The sequence below is a fragment of the Parasteatoda tepidariorum genome, chromosome 5 (assembly GCF_982258835.1).
Source record: "Parasteatoda tepidariorum strain Cologne lab strain chromosome 5, Ptep-v5.0, whole genome shotgun sequence".
Taxonomy (NCBI): domain Eukaryota; kingdom Metazoa; phylum Arthropoda; class Arachnida; order Araneae; family Theridiidae; genus Parasteatoda; species Parasteatoda tepidariorum.
This window is the reverse complement of record NC_141759.1, coordinates 59825749-59846367: the sequence shown is the minus strand read 5'-3', so window position 1 is coordinate 59846367 and position 20619 is coordinate 59825749. Positions and strand designations below refer to the sequence as shown.

General features: G+C 30.4%; 1 protein-coding gene across 2 annotated transcripts in view; it reads left to right on the top strand.

The window, feature by feature from the left end:
- The window catches only part of unc-13-4A (BAI1 associated protein 3), a 105447-nt gene that overhangs the window by 60531 nt on the left and 24297 nt on the right, over positions 1 to 20619 (top strand). The window contains exons 16-21 of one of the 2 annotated variants that reach the window (XM_087164040.1): positions 56 to 107; positions 2275 to 2322; positions 4785 to 4948; positions 6536 to 6659; positions 16219 to 16287; positions 17269 to 17343. In XM_087164040.1, coding sequence (XP_087020166.1) covers positions 56 to 107; positions 2275 to 2322; positions 4785 to 4948; positions 6536 to 6659; positions 16219 to 16287; positions 17269 to 17343 — 532 coding nt within the window. The remainder of the gene's footprint in view (positions 1 to 55; positions 108 to 2274; positions 2323 to 4784; positions 4949 to 6535; positions 6660 to 16218; positions 16288 to 17268; positions 17344 to 20619) is intronic. The other variant, XM_087164041.1, reaches the window with a different exon arrangement.

Here is a 20619-nt window from a genome sequence, read left to right as displayed (position 1 = left end):
TTTATTTTTAGGTTTAGGAAAGTTAGTTATGTAATTCTAATTCTTTTTGTTTCAGTATTGCTGGTGTATCGTATTCAATAGTTGTTTATAAGCAATTAGAAAAAATGGTATGTATATAATTTATTATTTCCGCAATTTTATGTATTAAAATGTACTTTTAAATTCAATTTTTCCTACTTACCATTCTTTAATTCAGAATGTGGTCAGATTAGAGAATTGAAAAAAGTAGTTTAGCAGAAGCACTACGGATTCTTCGTATTTTCGGAAAATATTTTTTTCCAGGGGTAGCAGAGTAATGTATTCATATCTTAATAAATTAAAATAATTTTGTCCACCCCTAAACACAACTTATTTAAACAGATAAATACCTGTATATAGTCGCATGGTTAAATTTTTATAGGCCATAAGGCAGTAAAAGAGAATATATTACCAACGACGGTAATTTCGTAGTAGTTTAGGGTGAGCCACTTGCTGAAGAATTTGAAAAGGTGGCAACGGATGTTTTATGAGGTTTTGGTAGGTTTAATTTAACGTTACTTTATAGCTCAGTTCGTAAAGTTTTAGCGTGCAGATATATTTTTCAGTAAATTACAAATAATTTGTTTTAATTATGAATTAGTTTAACCGGTTAACGTCCAGCATCATATATTTAGGACAGTTCCTTTTTTCAAAGACATTCATTGTGATGGGAAACTTTTTTCAGTATTTTCATTTATCTGGGTGAATTAAAAGATTCTCAGATACCACAATGATTTAGTTATTTCCGACTAGATCTAGAATTAAAAGGAGCAAGTACTTTTCGATCTATCAAAGACTTTCGAATGCCCTAACAGTAGAAAAACCAATTAATTTCGATAATATATTATACCACCTTTTCCTTAAAACTACTTCTTGTATCCATTTCAATATATAAAGTCGGGACAAAACGGGTTAACCTAGTTTAAGTATTTAACCTTTTCTTCTTCTTTTTTAGATCGCGTAGTGTTTTTTTTTTTTTTTTTTTTTTTTTTTTGCGCAGTGTATAACTAGAGAAAATGAAATCATTGATGTGGACGTAGAAGCTAACATAATTTAATATTTGATAATCGTCGACCCAAAATTGAGTTTACGAGTACCAGCTTCATTACCTTATAGTTTTGAACCTAATCCAGAAGACAAGAAACTCCTGGATCAAATATAGGAAGAAATTTGCCTTCGTGGAGGAATTTTTAATGGAACTAACCCACATTTGCGTTATGGAGGGGGAAAATACGAAAACCTTCATTGGTTAGCTTGACGGCAAAAGGATTGTAACCACTACGTCAGCACTCCGACTACATCAGCACTATGCTCGGTGCGAGCAGGGTGTAGAACTCGCATCGACTTGTCATCGCTGGGATTCGAACTCTGGTCACTCTATTCACTATCTCGTGCAATCACTCTAACCCCCTGAACCACCACGTCTCCCTAACATAATTTGGAAAAAAAATTCTACCAATCAGAAAACATATTACAATTTAGAAATCGTTCTTCGAAAATGAGGAAATAGTTACAGCTCTGTTTAAATGCATGCTTTCACACCATATTTAAAAATATATACAAGGTTCAGTATATTAACTACTAAATCTAATCACTTGAATTTATACACACCTTGGTATTTAAAGTAACATTGTTTCATTCATGAACTGTTAAAAAATATTGTAACTTACCAACCGCTTTTTTTATTTTTAACAGGAATCTGGCCCACAATAACTGGCAATTCTAAGTTAACGAAAAAAAACAAGTTTAAAATTTTGAATCGTAATTACTAGCGTAATTTTACTAGTTCATACTCCAGAGATGCCAACTTGCTCCGGACAGCAAATATATATTTTAAAGTGGTAGTTTATCAATTGTGGTCCTTGGTTTAATAAATTGAATTTAGTAGATTTTTATCCACCGCTATTTTTAAATAATTTGTAGGCTTATATAATTCACCAGTTATGAACAGTAATGTCATGCTCTACTTTTTAAAAAGCAGGCAAAATTAGTCAAATATTTGCAAAATTTACTTTGAAGTTATTTACCGCTTTTTTAATTGTTTTGGCGTGTCCGGACCAGTTGGTATCTTTGATACTCTCGAGACTAATTGGCAAATTTGGCAATCTTTCAAACATAAAACGATTACTCTATAAACGAATTTAATCCTAATTCAATTTTTAAAAATGTCCGTTACCTCTATTTTTTTCTAAAAACTACAGATGTATAGAAAATTATTTGACCACTTAATTTAACTTTCTGAATTTTATTAAAAAGCTGTCAGAGGAGCTTTCAAGGAAACTACAATCAGACACCTGCTATTCGGTTTGTTTATCTTTTTCTAATATTCGATTTACTAACATTGATTACTTTTAAAGTCTTGCATGTTTTATATTATATTTTCTCACTGTAATATTATGTTATTCTATTGAATTTTCATTGTCTTAAGGTAAAAAAAAGTGCAGATTCTTTCTCGTGAAGTATTAGTTTTGAACAGTGAAGGTAATCCACAAAACTTACAATGCAGAATTCAATAAGTGTATTTTCGGATCTAAATAGTTCTACATTTCCTCTACGGGGAAGAATTTCTTAATTAACAATTCTTTGCAATACCAATAAGAAAAATTTTAATTATGTCGTAGGCTAATTGTCGTAGGTAATTTAATATGTCGTAGGCTAATTGAAAAATACTGTGCTTTTCAAATGCTACCAAAATTTTGCAGTGCACCAGGTAAAGTAGAAAAGTCTTCAGTATTTTTTAACCTACCTGATATTTTTTAGGTTTGCTACATTCAGCCTTTGTGCCCCTTAGGATAATTTGTCATAAAAAATTCCATAAAATATTTCTATGGAGGTTTTTGCCTATGGAACAATTTTTTATCATACGTCTGTGGTAAATTTTTGCCATACATGTGTAGGAAATGTGTATAGTAAAAATTTACCATCAGTAAAACCACATTGAGATTTCCTATGGTATTTTTTTATACAGCAAATTTTTGCCATAAGACTATGGTGTGCTATAGCTATTGATTAAATTCTTCAATGGGCTATGGCAACATTTCATCACAGCCGTATGAAAGTCCATCACACGCAACACATTTCCCACACAGGTATGGCAAAAATTTACCATAGACGTATGATAAAAAATTGTTCCATAGGCAAAAACCTCCATAGAAATATTTTATGGAATTTTTTATGACAAATTTTCTTCAGGGGCACAAAGGCTAAATGTAGCAAACCTGAAAAATGTCAGGTAGATTAAAAAATACTGAAGACTTTTTTACTTTACCTGGGGCTTTGCACAAGAATGATTAAACTACAAGAATATTTAAGGTGAGAGATTAAGTTATTGAACCTATGAGAAAAAAGCAATAATTATGTAAGAAAACAAAAAAACTTTCTGGACAATACAAGGATAATTACAAAAATTAATTAGAAAACAATAAAGGTAAACTGAGTTTATGAAAAAAATAAAATGTCATGGACTTACAGATTTGTTGGTTCTCTACTTTTCATTAATCTAAAATCAGTCACAACATCAAAGATTGAACACTAATTTTGTTCTAGATTATCAAGTTGTTTATAAAATAGAATAAGTTCAAAAACTTAGAAAAATGTCGTTTAAACTAGTAGGATTATAATTAATTTCATGAAGTTTAAGAATGAGGATTAATTTCGTGAAATTAAGAATGTTTTCAGGAAGTTCTGAAGTTTCATAAAGTTTAATTTAGTCAGAAATTCGAAAAAAATAATAATATATAAATATTTTATTAAATTAAATAAAAATAAATTAAATAAAAAAACTTTCTGAGTTTTTAGAAAGTTTTGACCTCACGCACATGCATTGTCATCGGCGTAAATTTTAGAAGTTCAAACGCAGTTTTTTGGTGGAAATAATCGAAAATGATTTTAAATAACCATACATTTCTGAAAACTGAGCGAACTTTATTGAAAAGTATTATTCTTTTTGATGGATTGGTTTACTCTAATGGATCAAAACTGATCTGCATCAATGGAGTTGCAGTTAAACACGGCTTCTTCTTTCTGCAGCCATATCCACTCTGCCATAGGAATGACGCATGAGTATAGTGTTCCTTTATTTTGCCATATGCCTAAATTACTTATCCTAACTTATCCTTACCATATGCCTAACCTTTATTTTGTCATTAGCCTAAATATGCCTAAATTCCCTTTAATCATATCATAAGGCTCTGGTGTGCCGTTGTAAAATATCATACAAATTTTTATGGTTACCATAGGCTTAAGACATCTTGCCATATAAATTTCTATGGTTACCATAGAATACTATAGACGTGCCTGTTGCAAATTTTATCAAGGGACCCTTAAACTTATTTAAAATGTACGAAGGATTACTCAATCTGACAGAATTTGCTTAGGCCTTTCAACAAGTCTTTAAAAAGAGTATTTGCTATAAAACTCCACTACTCTGAAACACTATTCGCAACATCTTCTCTACTCGGTCTTTGAAAAAGTGCCTGAAAGAACTCAGGCTAATTCAACAGGGAATTAATATTTTCTGCTTAGCCGAAAAGCATATTGGCTTATTAAAATAAACCTGAAATGTATCAAGGTGATTAGAAAATCCTGATTACTTTTTTTAATAAGCTAAACGCATTATTTCCAAATGACTGTGGTTGTTTGCAAAGCACCAGATTATTCAATTAGCTTACAACACCAACACAATAACTTAGCTACAGATTTGAAATAATTTAAATACATAATTTTACTACTAGATAATTTCAACCTGTGATTTTATGATCTTTTAGGTGGGAGATATTATAGGTTGCAAAATACAGGATGCATGCAGTACTGTAGATGCTGAACCTGATGATAAAATTGATTCTGATTATATGGTGCAAACAACAGCTATGTTTGAATTATATATGGCTCTTCAAGAGTTTATCAAATTCAAAGATAACATACCATCTGAGTAAGAACATATTATCTCATTAATTTGACAATTTTTATTAAATATAATGTCTGCTTAATTTTTGTTTGCTAATCTGATGTTGATTAATCCGTCTATTCTTTGTTTCCTATCGATTTTTCGCAGTCTTGACCTCTACGCATCAATGTATCAATTATTTAAATAAAAAGTAAGACAATATTTTTCCTGCATTTTATAATGAAGTTATGCGCTTAGGCTTATGAATACGATATTTAAGTAATCTAGACAAACTTTATAAGCTGGTGTAGAGTCTTTCAGTAGTAGTTCTACTCTTAATTGATATTTAAATCCTTTGATTTCACAATTTTGAGGATTTGATTTCATAAAAATTAACCAGATAAGACATAAAGGTTGCCCTCCGATGCATAATTATTGCAAAGATTTCCCGATATATTTTAAAAGTACCAAAGTACTTTTTTCTTTCCTTTGCACAGTAGCTGTATTAAAGGCCATTATCATTCATAATTTTTAAATTCACCTCCAACTTTTACATGAGAAGATTTTGCGGCATAGTAGCATCATTTCACTTTTCTAGCTTTGTTAGAGTATTTCCGTATTATCCTCTGCTGTAAATGTCAATGAAGTTTCTCAATGAAATTGAAATTTTTAATCAAATAAAATCATTGAAATTGAAATTTTTTTTTTATTCTGCATTTTATTACTGTAACAAAAGTTACATTTATCAATTAACTTATTTTTTTTACTTACTTTAACTTACTTTACTTACACTTACTTACATACTTGCTTATGGTTTTTTTGCGTGTGCATATTTCAGTAGTATTTTTAATTCTAAAGCAATTTTCTCCGTATTTTAAGGTGGAAAAAAACTATGCCTTAGGCCTTTTTCTGACGTTTTTTCTCTCTGAAGAAGTGAATCACAATGCTACTTTTCCAAAAACAAAATCTATGAAAATTGAGTAATTTAGTTTTTTTTACATTTATTTCTTCTTATTCTTTGTAAATCTATCTGCAAAGGGCGTATTTGCATTTACACAGGATTCCCGTGGGTCTCAAACCTTTATAATAGTAGTCGCAAATTTCCTCTTTTTTTAAGAAAGTACTTAATCATTTAAAGATCTGATTGGATACAATTCCATACCTACCAACTTCTCCGGATTTTCCGGAAGATTTTATTTTCATATTTAAAGTGGTAGCAATACTCATGTTATTCCAATTAACTTTTAGAATTATAATGATAATTATAAATGAGTTTGACCACCACTACATATAAATAATTACAACAAATATATAAAAGCATAATAATCTTTGCACAAGCGAATTTCAACGGGATCAAAATTTAAATATATTTTTCAGTCAGATTGTTTTTCGTTCATTGTTTTACAACCACTCTGAAAATCCATACTCGGAAATAGTAAAAGTTGGCAGGTATGCAATTTTCATACAGATATAGTTCCCTTAGTGACGGTATGAGATGTATTAAAATATCGATATCTGTTTCATTTTTGTCTCTACTTTTAACTGCAAAACCTGGGAACCTTGCTTACGTTACATTAAATTCTTTGTAATATATTTATTAATGTATGTATATCATGTTTTTTTTTTATTTAGTGAGAGAAAGAATTTAACATTGGTTAACTATCACCTATGGTTTAAAGATGCAGTTAACCACTGGTTCGTTGTTGCTTCAACTAAATCTCTGATTCGGATTAAAAAAGCTGTTGAATTAGACAAGGTATACTTTTTGCTATTTTCAAAAAGTTTTTTTATATATCCTTTTTATTTAAAATTTTCTTACTATAATTAAAAAACACAGATAAACTCTCCTTTTTTATTGTTAAATAGTTTCAAATTCGGTAAATACTAACGTATTAAAATTTTCATTTTTGCTTTCTTGTGCTTACGTTTACTCTTGTGTATTGATACATGAACATAAAGAATTGTTTTTATTTCAATTATTAAAATTTTATGTTAAAAATGGTAAAACTTGTAAAGTTCCTTTTTGAGAAGAAACGTTGTTCCGTACTTTCCGCCCTGTTTTTTCATAATTTAATAATATATCATCATGTTCAATGCATATTAACCCTTTGACGGTCAGGGAAATGAGCAGTTTTCGTTTCATTAATTCGCGCAGTATTACGTGCAAACAGTAGTCGAAAGTGGCAGCTGTTTTCCACCGCCGTTCTTCCGAAAATGTCACCCTTCTCTGGCGATGCCAACTTCTCCGTCTTCTGGAATTGTTATAATAAAGTGGTAGCAAATTATGTAGTAAATTTCGTTGGCGAATGACAGTTACGCCTACTTTTTAATAGAGTAACCAGTAGATGGTTGCTTTAACGTTGCATTTCATATGTTACTTATAGTTTTTGATATTTAGTGGTGAAAAAATTACTTAAAAGAAAAAATACTAAACTGAAAGTAACTTGACTTTCGCTATCACTAGGAAATGCTATTTTACAAAGCGGCGCAAGTTGGCATCTCTGGATGCGGTAGATAGCTTGCCTCACGCGTTTTAAAAATTTCTTAAAGTATTCGTAGTACATAAATAACAGTTTTTACGTACCTTTCGTTTTTAACATAGTCAATGCAGAATAATAATGGCGAACTAGCTCAGCTCGTCAGCGCGCATTGGGGAAAAATTTCACTACGCGAGTAGTGCTCGTTACTGACCATTACGGTCAAACTCTTGCTCCCGAGCGGTATTCGTTTGCGCGCATTATAAGGCACGATTCGATTGCGAGCTGAACTCGTTCATAACAGTCAAAGGGTTAAAGCCTTAAATTTTTGCATGTCTGTGATGTGAAGCACTTTTATTTTTTTTTTTAAAATATGGTTATACGTTTTCCATTTTTCCCATATAGCACTTTGCAGTGCTATTAAAAATATAAAAATATAGTTTCGTAAAAAAGGCAGGTGGGGCATTGTCGCGTTAGAAGAGTTTCTAATTTAAAATGTGACTATATAACTTAATGTGACTATATAACTTAAATTTGAAAAATTATTCTAAAATGCATAGTGTACTTTCACAGAGCTGACAACTACTACACTTGCAGAAATTTAAGTTATTTTTGAGGTGTCAAGGTGGATTTGAGGTTTATTCGAAGTTGACTTCAAAAACAACCTTAAAAGATCAGCATCATAAGTTGTATAATCAAGTTGCGTGAAGTTGTTTTATTCACAGTTGAGGCTGTTTTGAGGTTGATGGAAATCTGCTTTGGAGGAACCCAGGTTAGGGAGGTTGTTTTTGAGGTGTACGGATTTTTTTCTCTGCACTTCAAGCAAATACGTATATTTGTGGTGTGCCGGATTTCACTCGATCTAAACAAAGTTATTTCTGAGCTATATATGAAGATGATTTCGTGAGATGTAAATGATCTTGATTTTGTGAGCTGTAAATGAGGTTGAAATTAAGGTTTATTAAAGAGATTATTTTTAGTGCAAAACATGACCTCAGGTGTACATTTTTTCATCCGTCAACTTCAAAAACGCCTTTTTTTTGTAAGGGTACGATTTCTGCAAAAAATTTGTGGAGTGATAAACAATTGAAAACTGAAATTTCGGCGATTTGTAATAATTCTTTTTAACATTATAAACGCTTCACCATGAGCGAACTAGAGTAATGTGTTGTTTATATAAACTTTTGAATCATTTAATGGTGTAAAAAATGAATTTAAATCAAATTTACAAAACAAAGAATTATACATTAAAACTTAAACTTAGCTATCACTAGAAGAAAGTTTTCTGAAAAGCTGAGAAAGTTGGCAGCCCTAATTTCATGTCAAAATATAATTATTAGTTTATTTTAATGAACTTGTTTTGACCGAAATGAAATTGAAAATAAAATATATAAGTTTCCAGCTAAGTGATAGCCGACACTAGAAGTTTTTATACCTATTAAAAAAAATTGCTCTACAATTTTTTTATAAAGTTACTTTCTAGAAAACTGCAAAATTTTGCGTGTTGCAAACATTTAACTAGACCTGGTTTAATTCGTGCATTTATTTCGGTTGTGATGTTATTCTTGCCAAGGTGCGAAGCGTTACTTAAGAATAAAAGAGAAACAAAATATATATTAATATATTTTAGATGTGTGACGTTATTCCAATAGGACTCGTTATTCAATCACCTTGTTTTGGTCAAGGAATTGGCCAGTTGATTCCGATGTTTAGAAATACTCATATATTGCGAGAACATCTTCCTTAAATTGATCAAAAATATAAAAGTATCATTTGATCATGAAACACAAAATAATTTCGTTTGTATAAAAATCATGTTTTTGAGAAATAAAAAGTTGATAAAATTTAAGTTTTAAAAAGGGGATTGTAGGAATTAAATAGCCATAAGTTAATTTACGTCACCTTTTTCCTATCTCAGCTGTAAACTTTTTTCTAACCCTCTCTGTTATTGTAAATAAATGTTTTACTCTAACACTATACTAAATTTTTAAATTAAAAATTTTTTAATTTTATTTAATAATTATTTTAATTATAATTAGTTTAATATAATTTTAATTTTTTATTTTAATTAGTTTTTTAGATTTTTTTTCAATTTCTTGATTTTATTAAAAAGGGGATTGTAGGAATTAATAGCCATAAGTTAATTAACGTGACGTTTTTCCTATCTCAGCAGTAAACTTTTGTCCAACCCTCATTGTTATTGTAAATAAATGCTTAACTCTTACACTACACTAAATGCTTTAATTTTTTTAATTTTATTTAATAATTAATTTAATTATAATTAGTTTAATTTAATTTTAATTTTTTATTTTGTTCAGTTTCTCAGATTTTTTTTTAAATTCATGATTTTATTTTATTTCCTAGATTTTATTATTATTTTTTTAAATAATTATGGTAACTAACACCTATTTTTTTCTTCATACGATATGTAGCTGAAACACTTTTCATCGTACTCTTATTCATCGAAATATTTCCTATTTTGGCATCTGAAAAATGGTATATCGATTGTCAGTATTGTATCGATTGTCAAATATTGAATTACAAGCTATTTACTATTAAAAGCACTATTTAAAGTTTTGAATTAAAACTCTAAACATTTAAGCAATAAGGTAGGTACTCTTTTTATTCCCTGAATACAACGCGAGTATATTTTGTTGCATAAAGACTTTATCTAAATTCTCAAACTATAAACATTCAAAAAATGAGGAAACAGATATTTGAAAATTTATAGAATTAGAAGATGTAATAAGTGGTAATTTTTTTCTAAAATATGTTTCGATATCTCTCTTTATTATCATAAATAACGCACATATATGAAGATAAAATATTTCAGAAGAATTGAAATTAATATACATTGCTACGGCTGTATTTTACAACTAAAAAAATTTTTCTTTTCAGCGAACTCTTCACAAAAATTATTCATATTTGAAATTATATTGCATTAGGAATATTTAAAGCTGTAATTAAAATAAAGTAATTTAACACAAAATTTATCAAACAAAGTAAAAATAAGCATATTTTTAATAAACTAAACCAATGAAAAAACATTAAATAATATTCATTTTTATTCTCAGTTTCAAAAGATTTAAGCGTACACGCGTTTAATTATACATGCTTGTTTTTTTTATACTGTATATTGTATTCTGTATAATCAACATAATATTCTATAATCAGAACTGGATGATAACTTTCTATGTATTATTCAACTTTGAGTTTTATGTGAATGAACTTACCAAAATACCAATAATGTTTACAACTGCAATAGTATTAATATTTTATCATGTTAAACTGTAGAAGTCAGAACCGAAACATATCCCTTGCATGAATATAAATTTACGTATATTTGTAAGTTGTTTTATGTGTATGTTTACATATAAAACAAAATGCACAAACATAAATATTGCAAGCATATAAATACATGCAAAGTATTTTAAAAAATTTCTAGAGGGATATTTAGCTTAAAAATTGCAAGTTAATATTTTAGCTTCATCTTTTAATTTTTTAGATCTTACCTTTCCTTTCAACAATGTAAGGAAAGTTTTATTTCGTATTTTAATCTGAATTTACTTTTTAATTTCTGACTTCTGGAGTGTCAATTTAAATATCCATGTTAGAGAAGTAGCGAAAATGTATTTCAAAAGAAACATTAAATTTTTAACACTGTTTCCATTTTGTTGAAATTGCTTATGAATGGTTTCGTACAAACAGAAGGTGAGTTTTTGATGTTTTCTAAAATTCAGATTTAGATTAGCTATTATTGCATTCTTGTCTAGGTGTTACCGTATTATAAGTTATGTTAACGTTAAGTATATGTTAAAAAATTAGAAAAGAGTAGAGCATCCACAGAGATGCCAACTTGCTCCGGGTAACGGATACATTTTTTCGCGGGGTGGTCTTTAAATGTATCATTCTTGGTTTTATTTCTTTTATAACAACCATTGAACAGTTCCGATGTTCAACTCCGTAGCCTTGTAATTTTGAACTCAACTCCCATATCAAGTATTCTGAAAAATGTGCCTTTGTGAAGAACTTTTTGATGGAACAAACCAGCCTTTGCGTTACATTTAGAGGAAAACTACTGAAATCTCCCACGATTAGCCTGAAAGCAAGGGGACTCTAACCCATGATCCGTCTACCACCGAGGATATTTTAAGACAGCGTTGTGGTCAGTGCGATCTGGTGGCGGAATTTGTATCGATCAGCCATCGCTGGGATTCAATCCCTGTTCACCTCATTAGAAGGCGGATGCTCTATCCCCTGAGTCTCGTGATTCTTGGTTTAATAAATTCGATTTCTTGATTTTCATTAACCACTATCTAAATAATTCAAAGGCTTAATCGATACACCACTTTGTTACAGCTAAGCCATGTTGAACCCTTTCAAAAGTTGGCAAAATTAATCTAAAATCTGTAAATTTTAGTTTGTAGTCCTTTGTCGCTTCTTAAAATACTTTGTCGAATTCAAAGCAGTAGGCATCTCTGTATCTATGCTTTATCTGTTCATTTATTTAATCCTTTGATGCTGAATTTTAATTTGACTTAGTTTTTTACACTTTTTGCTATTTCACTTACGTCAAAATCAATGAAAAATGCTATATTTAGCCGTTTAACAATTTTTGGTTATGAAATTGACCCATGAAACATCAGTGTCCCTTTTTGCGTTAACACGTTGAGCTCCGCGTCAGCCACCGGTGGCTGACCCTGAACTTTCCATTTAGACCGCGTCAACCACCGGTGGCTGACACTGAAATTACATTTAGGCTGCGTCTGCCACTGCCAGCTGACACTGACCTTTCACATAGGCAGCAAAAAACAGCTGGCTGACAGCGTATAACATGATATAGAACTATAAAATTTACACTCTCTTATGGAATTGCAAAAAATTTATTCAAAATTTACTTAATTATTGTGATTCTTGGTTTAATAAATTCAATTTAGTAGATTTTTATCCACCACTGTTCTTAAACAATTCGTAAGCTTATATGATTCATCACTTTTGTCAGGTATGTCATGAGAAACCTTCTAAAAAAATAGCAAAATCCATCTAATATTTGCAAATTTAGTTTGTAGTTATTTGCCGTGGCCAGATGGGCAAGTCATGTAAAATTAGCGTGGCGCTCAACGTGTTAAAGATGAAAGTTTCTTAATATGGCACACTTATAAGCAATAGTTTTTGAAATTTGCAGTTATTTAAATCCTTATCGAAACATTTATTCATCATTGAATTGTTTTTTAATTTACGAAATCAATTGTTGGTAAATTTTTGAATATGAATACAAATAAATCAAACTACTTTTTTTTTGGATTTTATACTGTAGAGTAAATATAATTCCCACCATCTGGAAGATTTGTTTAATGACTATTATACTGTCTTTATAATTAAAAATATTACCAAAATATATTTTTACTTGTAATTAGAGCATCAGAAAAAAATATGTAAAAGAGACACCGGTGTCACATCTGCGCCAAAGGATTAAATGAAAACTGGTGAATAAAACACAACCTAACCCATTAATAACCGAAATTGCAATATTTTAATAGTTGTGTTGTATATTAATTGGCCTAAACCTAACTTAAATATTATTGAAAAAATCCATTGCGGAGTTTTATTTGAAAAAGTTAAAATACGCATAAACTTTAGAGATGCAAGGCAAAATTAATTTAACTATTAAGTGAAAAGCATTCTTAAAATTGTTTTAAGTAAAATATAGGTTGAAAACAATAAATTAATTTTTTTTAATTTAATAACTGACTCTTATTCAAATAAACTTTAGAACTTAACAAATGCCACATTACGAATCGGAAGTTTAAACATGTGGCGTCATTGATAAACTAAAAAATAAATAAATTCATAAATTAAATTTATTTCGAAAAGACGATTTCTCTGAGTCAATGATTTATTTAATCGCCTTTAAAAGTGAAGGCTGGACATTGATGGGTAAGATAGCCATCACAAGATTTTAATTAGTGATTCTTTAAATCTGATCAAGGAAAAGTAAGCATGTTTTTCTTTCTGTCTTTTATTTTAGCTCAAAACATTATTATTATTATTATTATACATGATTATAACAATATCACAGTAAATAAACATGAGCACTTAAAAAAATTAAAATCTTCCAAAAAAGAACCTCAAGAATTTTTATTATTCACATATTCACATAATTTAGAAATGTGTAATTTCATGAGGTTTGTGTAGACTAGAAAAATGTCATTCTGTATAGGAATAAGCAAGAGCAAATAGAGTGTTTGAAAAATGTTAAAAAAAAGTTAGTTCAAAAACAAAATATAGATTTATCTGGATATGAAACCAAACATCTAAAATATCTATTTTTGTATTTAATACAAGAAGCTAACTTTTAATGCTGAAATTTTTCTATCAGGTTTGTACTACAGGCATATATGTAGTACTTAGACATAGCATTTTTATATCAGGTTTGTACTACAGTCATTTATGTAGTACTTAGACATAGCATTTTTATATCAGGTTTGTACTACAGTCATTTATGTAGTACTTAGACATAACATTTTTATATCAGGTTTGTACTACAGTCATTTATGTAGTACTTAGACATAGTATTTTTATATCAGGTTTGTACTACAGTCATTTATGTAGAACTTAGACATAGCATTTTTTTTATCAGGTTTGTACTACAGTCATTTATGTAGTACTTAGACGCAACATTTTTACATGCAGTTTTTCTTCGGTTTATCAATCGATATTTCCGTTATTTGATTATGGAAAACATCCTTAAGAATGATTAGACGATATGGGAAGACTATCTAACTAAGTAACTGTTAATTCTGTTAGTGTTGTACTATAACTTTTTAAAATTCAAAAGAATTACAAATTACTTTTACAGATTACTCTTTTAAGAACAAATTAATTACAATTTTTTTTAAGTGACTGAGTCGTTAATTATTTTACCTTGCACAAAATTAAGACATTAATTTAAAAGTTCATTGCAAGATAGTGATGAAGTAGTGAATTTAATCAGAGAAAATATTGCATTACCTTGCATAAATTAGGATAGTGATAAAGCGTTAGAAAAAATATTACTTAACTTTGCTTAAAATTAAGATATTAATTTAGAGGTTTATTGCAAAATAAACTGTTAAATTTAATCAGAAGAAATATTACATTACCTCTTACAGGAAATTAGGACATTCATTTATGGATTCACTGTAAGATAGAGATAGAATGTTAGTTTTTATAGTCGAAAATAATATATTACTTTGCTAAAATTAAGAAGTTGATTTATGCGTATATTGTGTGTCTAGTACAAAATTTTAAACGACAACGCTTTGATGAAGAATGGCAGAAGCTTTTTCAGAAAACATAAATTTAGTTATTCTTACTTTATTGCGTAAGTTAAAAGATTTTTCGCGTTGTAAAACATTAAAACTGAGCCTTTCAGAGTGTTCGATTTACCTCATTTAACTATTGTCGTCTGTGTTTTGAGATACATGAAAGCGAGAATTTTCATTTACAGCTTTCAGGCTGCTCAGATAAAATTTAAGAAAAACATTAGAGATCCGCAATTAGTGAAAGTTCATATTATAAAACATGCTGTTGTGTTGAAGTTAGTGAATGTAGAAGTTAACGCCCACTTCCGTTTAATTTTAAGCAGTTGTAATCTGTAGATCATAGAGATCTATTCTGCAATGAATCGTGTGGTTAGTGTTTTGCAAAGAAAAATTCATTTTGAGTTTTTGCTAAAGCTGCCTTTAACAATATAATTACATGATGAAAACCTATTTAAAGGCATGCCATTAGCATAGTGAATTATGGTATTCTTATTTAATGTAATTTCGTGTTATACTTTAGTTCTGTGTAATGATATTTCTGTGCTAGCTAATTTTGAGTTTTTGTTAAAGCTATCTTTAACAATTTAATTACTCGATGAAAACCTATTTAAAGGCATGCCATTAGCATAGTGAATTGTGGTATTCTTATTTAATGTAATTTCGTGTTATACTTTAGTTCCGCGAAATGATATTTCTGTGCTAACTAATTTTGAGTTTTTGTTAAAGCTGCCTTTAACAATTAAATTGCATGATGAAAACCTATTTAAAGGCATGGCATCAGCATAATGATTTGTGGTATTCTTATTTAGTGTAATTTCGTGCTATACTTTAGTTCTGTGTAATGATATTTCTGTACTAACTAATTTTGAGTTTTTGTTAAAGCTGCCTTTAACAATTTAATTACCTGATGAAAACGTATTTAAAGGCATGCCATTAGCATAGTGAACTGTGGTATTCTTATTTAATGTAATTTCGTGTTATACTTTAGTTCTGTGCAATGATATTTCTGTTCTAACTAATTTTGAGTTTTTGTTAAAGCTGACTTTAACAATTTAATTACATGATGAAAACCTATTTAAAAGCATGCCATTGGCATAGTGAATTGTGGTATTCTTATTTAATGTAATATCGTGCTATATTTTAGTTCTGTGTAATGATATTTCTGTGCTAACTGATTTTGAGTCTTTGTTAAAGCTGCCTTTAACAATTTAATCACATAAGGAAAACCTTTTTAAAGGCATGCCATTGGCATAGTGATTTATGGTATTCTTTTTTAATGGAATTTCGTGTTATACTTTAGCTCTGTGTAATGATATTTCTGTGCTAAATTATAGTTCTTTTTAATTATTATTTAAATATATTTTCGTAAGAAACTATTTATTTAATTCAATTTTATTAAAATGTGTATTTCATTATTGTAAAATGAGTGATATCAAAATGTGTAATATTAAAGTTAAAATATGCTTTACATTAAGATGAAAATGCTTATTACATTAATAATAAAATTTGTATAATATTTAATTTTTTTTTTCAGATTGCTTTCATTGACAATTACGTGAAACACAGTACTTCAGCGGTTGATACAGCTACATGCTTTGTACAGGTATAATAATTAATCTTTATTGGCAATAATACTTTTTTTAATCAATAATTAATCTTTATTGGCAATATTATTTTTCTAATTAATAATTAATCTCTATTGGCAATATTATTTTTTTAATTAATAATTAATCTTTATTGGCAATATTATTATCGACAAATCAGAAGGCTTTTTGAATAAATTAAAATAACTTTATAAAAGGTATGGACATGATTATTCATTTAAAAGAATAAAGTTATTCAATTAAGAGAAGTATGAATGATTCATATATTTAAGGAATCAGCATACCAGTGAATTGCTAAATTATTTTTTCTATAAAGCAAAAGATTTGATAACCTATAAATAATGATGTTGCAGTAATTCATTTTATTTTATAATTTCATTTATAATTTTATTTTATTTTAATTAAAAGAGAAAAAGTAAGTACATATATTTAAATTTTATAAAATCAGTGATATAAAATTATCGACTAAATATGTATTGGGTAATGCCCTACCCCTTTCTTTTATATTTAAAAGAACCTTTTGTATTAGTGTAAAAGGTTCTAATATAATAAAAAAGTTCGGATACCACTTTTCCTTCTTACCCTGATTAGAGCCCCTCTGAAAATGACACTCACCTGGTTCTACCTCCAAGCTCTTCATTTATAATACTAAATAGCAAAATTTAAATATCCTTGAGTAGAATGTTTCAATAAAGACTACCCGTTTCATCTCTGAGTCATTTTAAAGATCCAGTAAATTCAAGAACAAAAAGAAAAAATGAGTTGTACTTTTTTTAAAATCGAATAAAAAAACATTATAATTGAAATAATATAACTTTTTTGTGCTCGACGTACAAATACTGTTAAATTCATTATTCACCCGATATAGTATGAATTAGAAATTTCGCTGACATTTCTCCGGATTTTTAAAATACATAATTTTATAAAATCATTATTATTATCATTACAAATGCTGACACCAGAATTTAAAATTCTTACAGATTAAGGAATTTTGGAGGCAGCTGTCATGGCCTGACCCAGCGGGATCGTTTACGTTTGTTATGAAAGTAATTGAGGTATGTAATTTATATTTAAATTTTTATACTTAAAGCTATTTAAAATCAATATTAACATTTTCAAGTAAACGCTGGTCAGTTGGTTCAAAAGTTTATAGGAAACCCACTTTGTTCCAACTCTGTCGGAGAGGCTTTTAATGTTTTGGCTTAAGTACGAACTATACTGAAAACTTCAGTTTTTAATTGTCGACCACTCTATAAAAACTTTTTGTTTAAAGGTCTAAGTAGGAGTCATGTTGGAAAACTACACATTCTTACGTGCCTTTGAAAAAGACGCTGCAACTGGTTTAAGATGCTGATTGAAAACTCTAAGACATCTGCTTGCTTTTTAACTATTTACGCGGTAGAAATATTTTAACAAAAATTTAGTCGATGAAAAGCTAAAGAATTTTTGTCCTCGTATCCATATCCACCATGAAGCTATGAGCTTTATGTTTACATTTTTCACTATTGAAAGTGTCCCGCAGTGGACTGATCGTAAAGACACGGTTCCCAGCAGATTACCGAAGTCAATCATCACTGACTGCTATCAGTGGGTGGGTGGATGACCACTTGGATTAGTCTGAGTAGGGCCCGAGGATGTGGTATTGGTCCCTCGACTTCGCGTGCAGGTCGTCAAGCTACCGAAGCGGGGGTGCCATCTCATATGCCGAGGATCAAAATTGCGATGGCATGTCTTCGGATCATCCTCAGGGATGCTTCCCAGACCATCGCCAATAGCCCATTGTGCAGATCTAATGCGCTGTAAATGGACTACTACTACTACTACTACATCCCTATTAAAAGCAAGGGGCTGCCAACTAGTGCAAGTTTTGATAAATATTTTGTAGGATTAAATACATTTAAAAACTAAAGTGTTTTAAAAATCTTGGTAATATTAACGTTATTTTAAAAGCCTGACCAAGAGCTAGTTTATTGGAATTACATACATTTGTTGGCTTGTGTGCTCAATTTAGGCTAATAAACCTTTGCCCAATAGAAGGAAGTATAGCACAATGCAGAGAAGGACAGCACGAGATTATATCCAAGGTTACAGATTCGAACCCGATACCTCCACGATTTGTACAGCGTTTGGTGGGACATACCGCTCGGCCAGGGAGGCCCCCACCTGTTGGTACAAGGCGTCATTTCATATAAAGTTTTGTATCCTATTTATTTAGTCCCGCAGTGGACTGATCGTTAAGACACGGTTCCCAGCAGATCACCGAAGTCAAGCTTCACTGACTGCGGTCAATGTGCGGGAGGGTGACCACTTGGATCATTCTGCGAAGGGACCGAGGGTGTGCGGTATTGGTCCTCGTTAAACTGTTCTACTGTAAAGTGCTCGACTTCGCGTGCAGGTCGTCGGGCTACCGAAGCGCGGGTGCCATCCCCTCCGCAGAGGATCAGAATTGTGATGGCATGTCTTCGGATCATCCTCAGGGATGTTTCCCAGACCATCGCCAATAGCCCATTGTGCAGCTCTAGTGCGACGTGAATGAACAACAACAACAATATATATAAATATATATATATATATATATATATATATATATTTATATATATATATATATATACAACTATTACAATTTGAGTGCATCATATTACTGTCAAAATAAGTGGAGCAGTTTTCATCCCACCTGCCTGAAGTAGTTAAGACGTGCAGTTAGTCCTAATAATGGGTGAGAACGCGCAGTCACACAGTGATCATTAAGTTAAATATTTCAGGAAAGTAAGGATATTTATGTCATGGTTTGGCTTGCCAGTTCTCTAGACATCAACCTTATATGGAGGTGTTTAAGTAGATAAAGAAAGTTTAAGTAGCCTCCTAAATACGTAAATGGCTTTAAAAAGCTTCATTGCTTTTTTGAAATTACATAGATTTGCGGGCTTATGTGCTCAATTTAGGCTTATAAATTTTTATCAAGTACAAGAGCAGATCAACCAATTCAGAGAAAGACATCAAGCAGAATACATCCAGGGTTGCGGCGGAATTCGAGCCCGCCACCTCCACGCGTCGAACAGCGTTTAGCGGGAGATAACGCCCCGTTGAAAAACCTAGTCCTAGTGCTTTGATTTTATTGGGTATCTTTGCCGCGAAGCGACCCCTATCCCATTCATTTGGAATTTTAACACTGTTTTCGTTGAGCATTGAGGTAAGCAGGCAATGGAGTTGCTTTTATGAATGTTACAAGCACTTTGCTTGAATAATTAAAAAGGAATCAAAAAATAAAATGAGCAGCTTGCTCTAAACTGTGTTTGTTTGATTTCGGAGTTGTTCAGAATTGTATCAGCATGAGGAAAGGTTTTTCAGAAAGGTTGATGAAATTATTTGTTTTGATAGTTATGATGAGTCGGAGGTGAAATGTGCAGCTATTGGTCTGTAGTTCTTATCTTTGATATAATTTTCAAATTTAAAGATTTCATTAAAATTTGCTGCTTTACATTCTATGGCTTTATCGAAAAGATCTGCGTTTAGCTTGCATATATGCCGTGTTAGAGTTGGTATTTTGAGGTCTGCATGTAAATTGGTATTCCGGATGAACCATCTTGGTTTGTCATTGGTTTAATGTTTTCAGTAGATATCCGTTGAAAAACAGCTTGATGAGTAGGTGAACGTAATTTTTTTTTAAAAATTAAGACTGGTAATTAAACTTAAAAAAATCTTACTATTTACTGAAATGAAACAAGAAATAGTCGCCCACTATAATATATAATTCTAACTCCGTGGCTCCCAACTATTACGATCTTTAACAAAGAATTTTCACACTGGCATTAATTAATATAGGAAGTATTTACTAAAAGTAAAAGCTATTTAGCCACCACTTAAGTAATCATAATTAATTTATAATTTTTAAATGCAGAAACCACCAACTGGAACAGACAAACACAATTGTAGAGCAAGCTCTTCATTTTATTTTTTGATTTCTTTTTAGTTATTCAGGCAAAGTGCTTGAAACATTCATAAAAGCAACTCCACTTCCTGCTTACCTCAATGCTCAACCAAAACAGTGTTAAAATTCCAGATGAATGGGATAGGGGTCGCTTCGCGACCCAGGTGCCCAATAAAATCGAATCACTAGGACTAGGACAACTGGAACATTTAACTGACCGTATATAACTCCCTTGAACCTGGGGAAAGGACCAATGGTGATCTTTGGGATCGGGAGTTGTATACATTCCCACTATATTTTAGGATTTTTCACTATTAGTATAAACTGATTTGCAACTTCCGCCTCTGAGTTTTCGCTCGCCAATCTACTCATCTCTACCATCGACAACATTACAGGCGCCCTC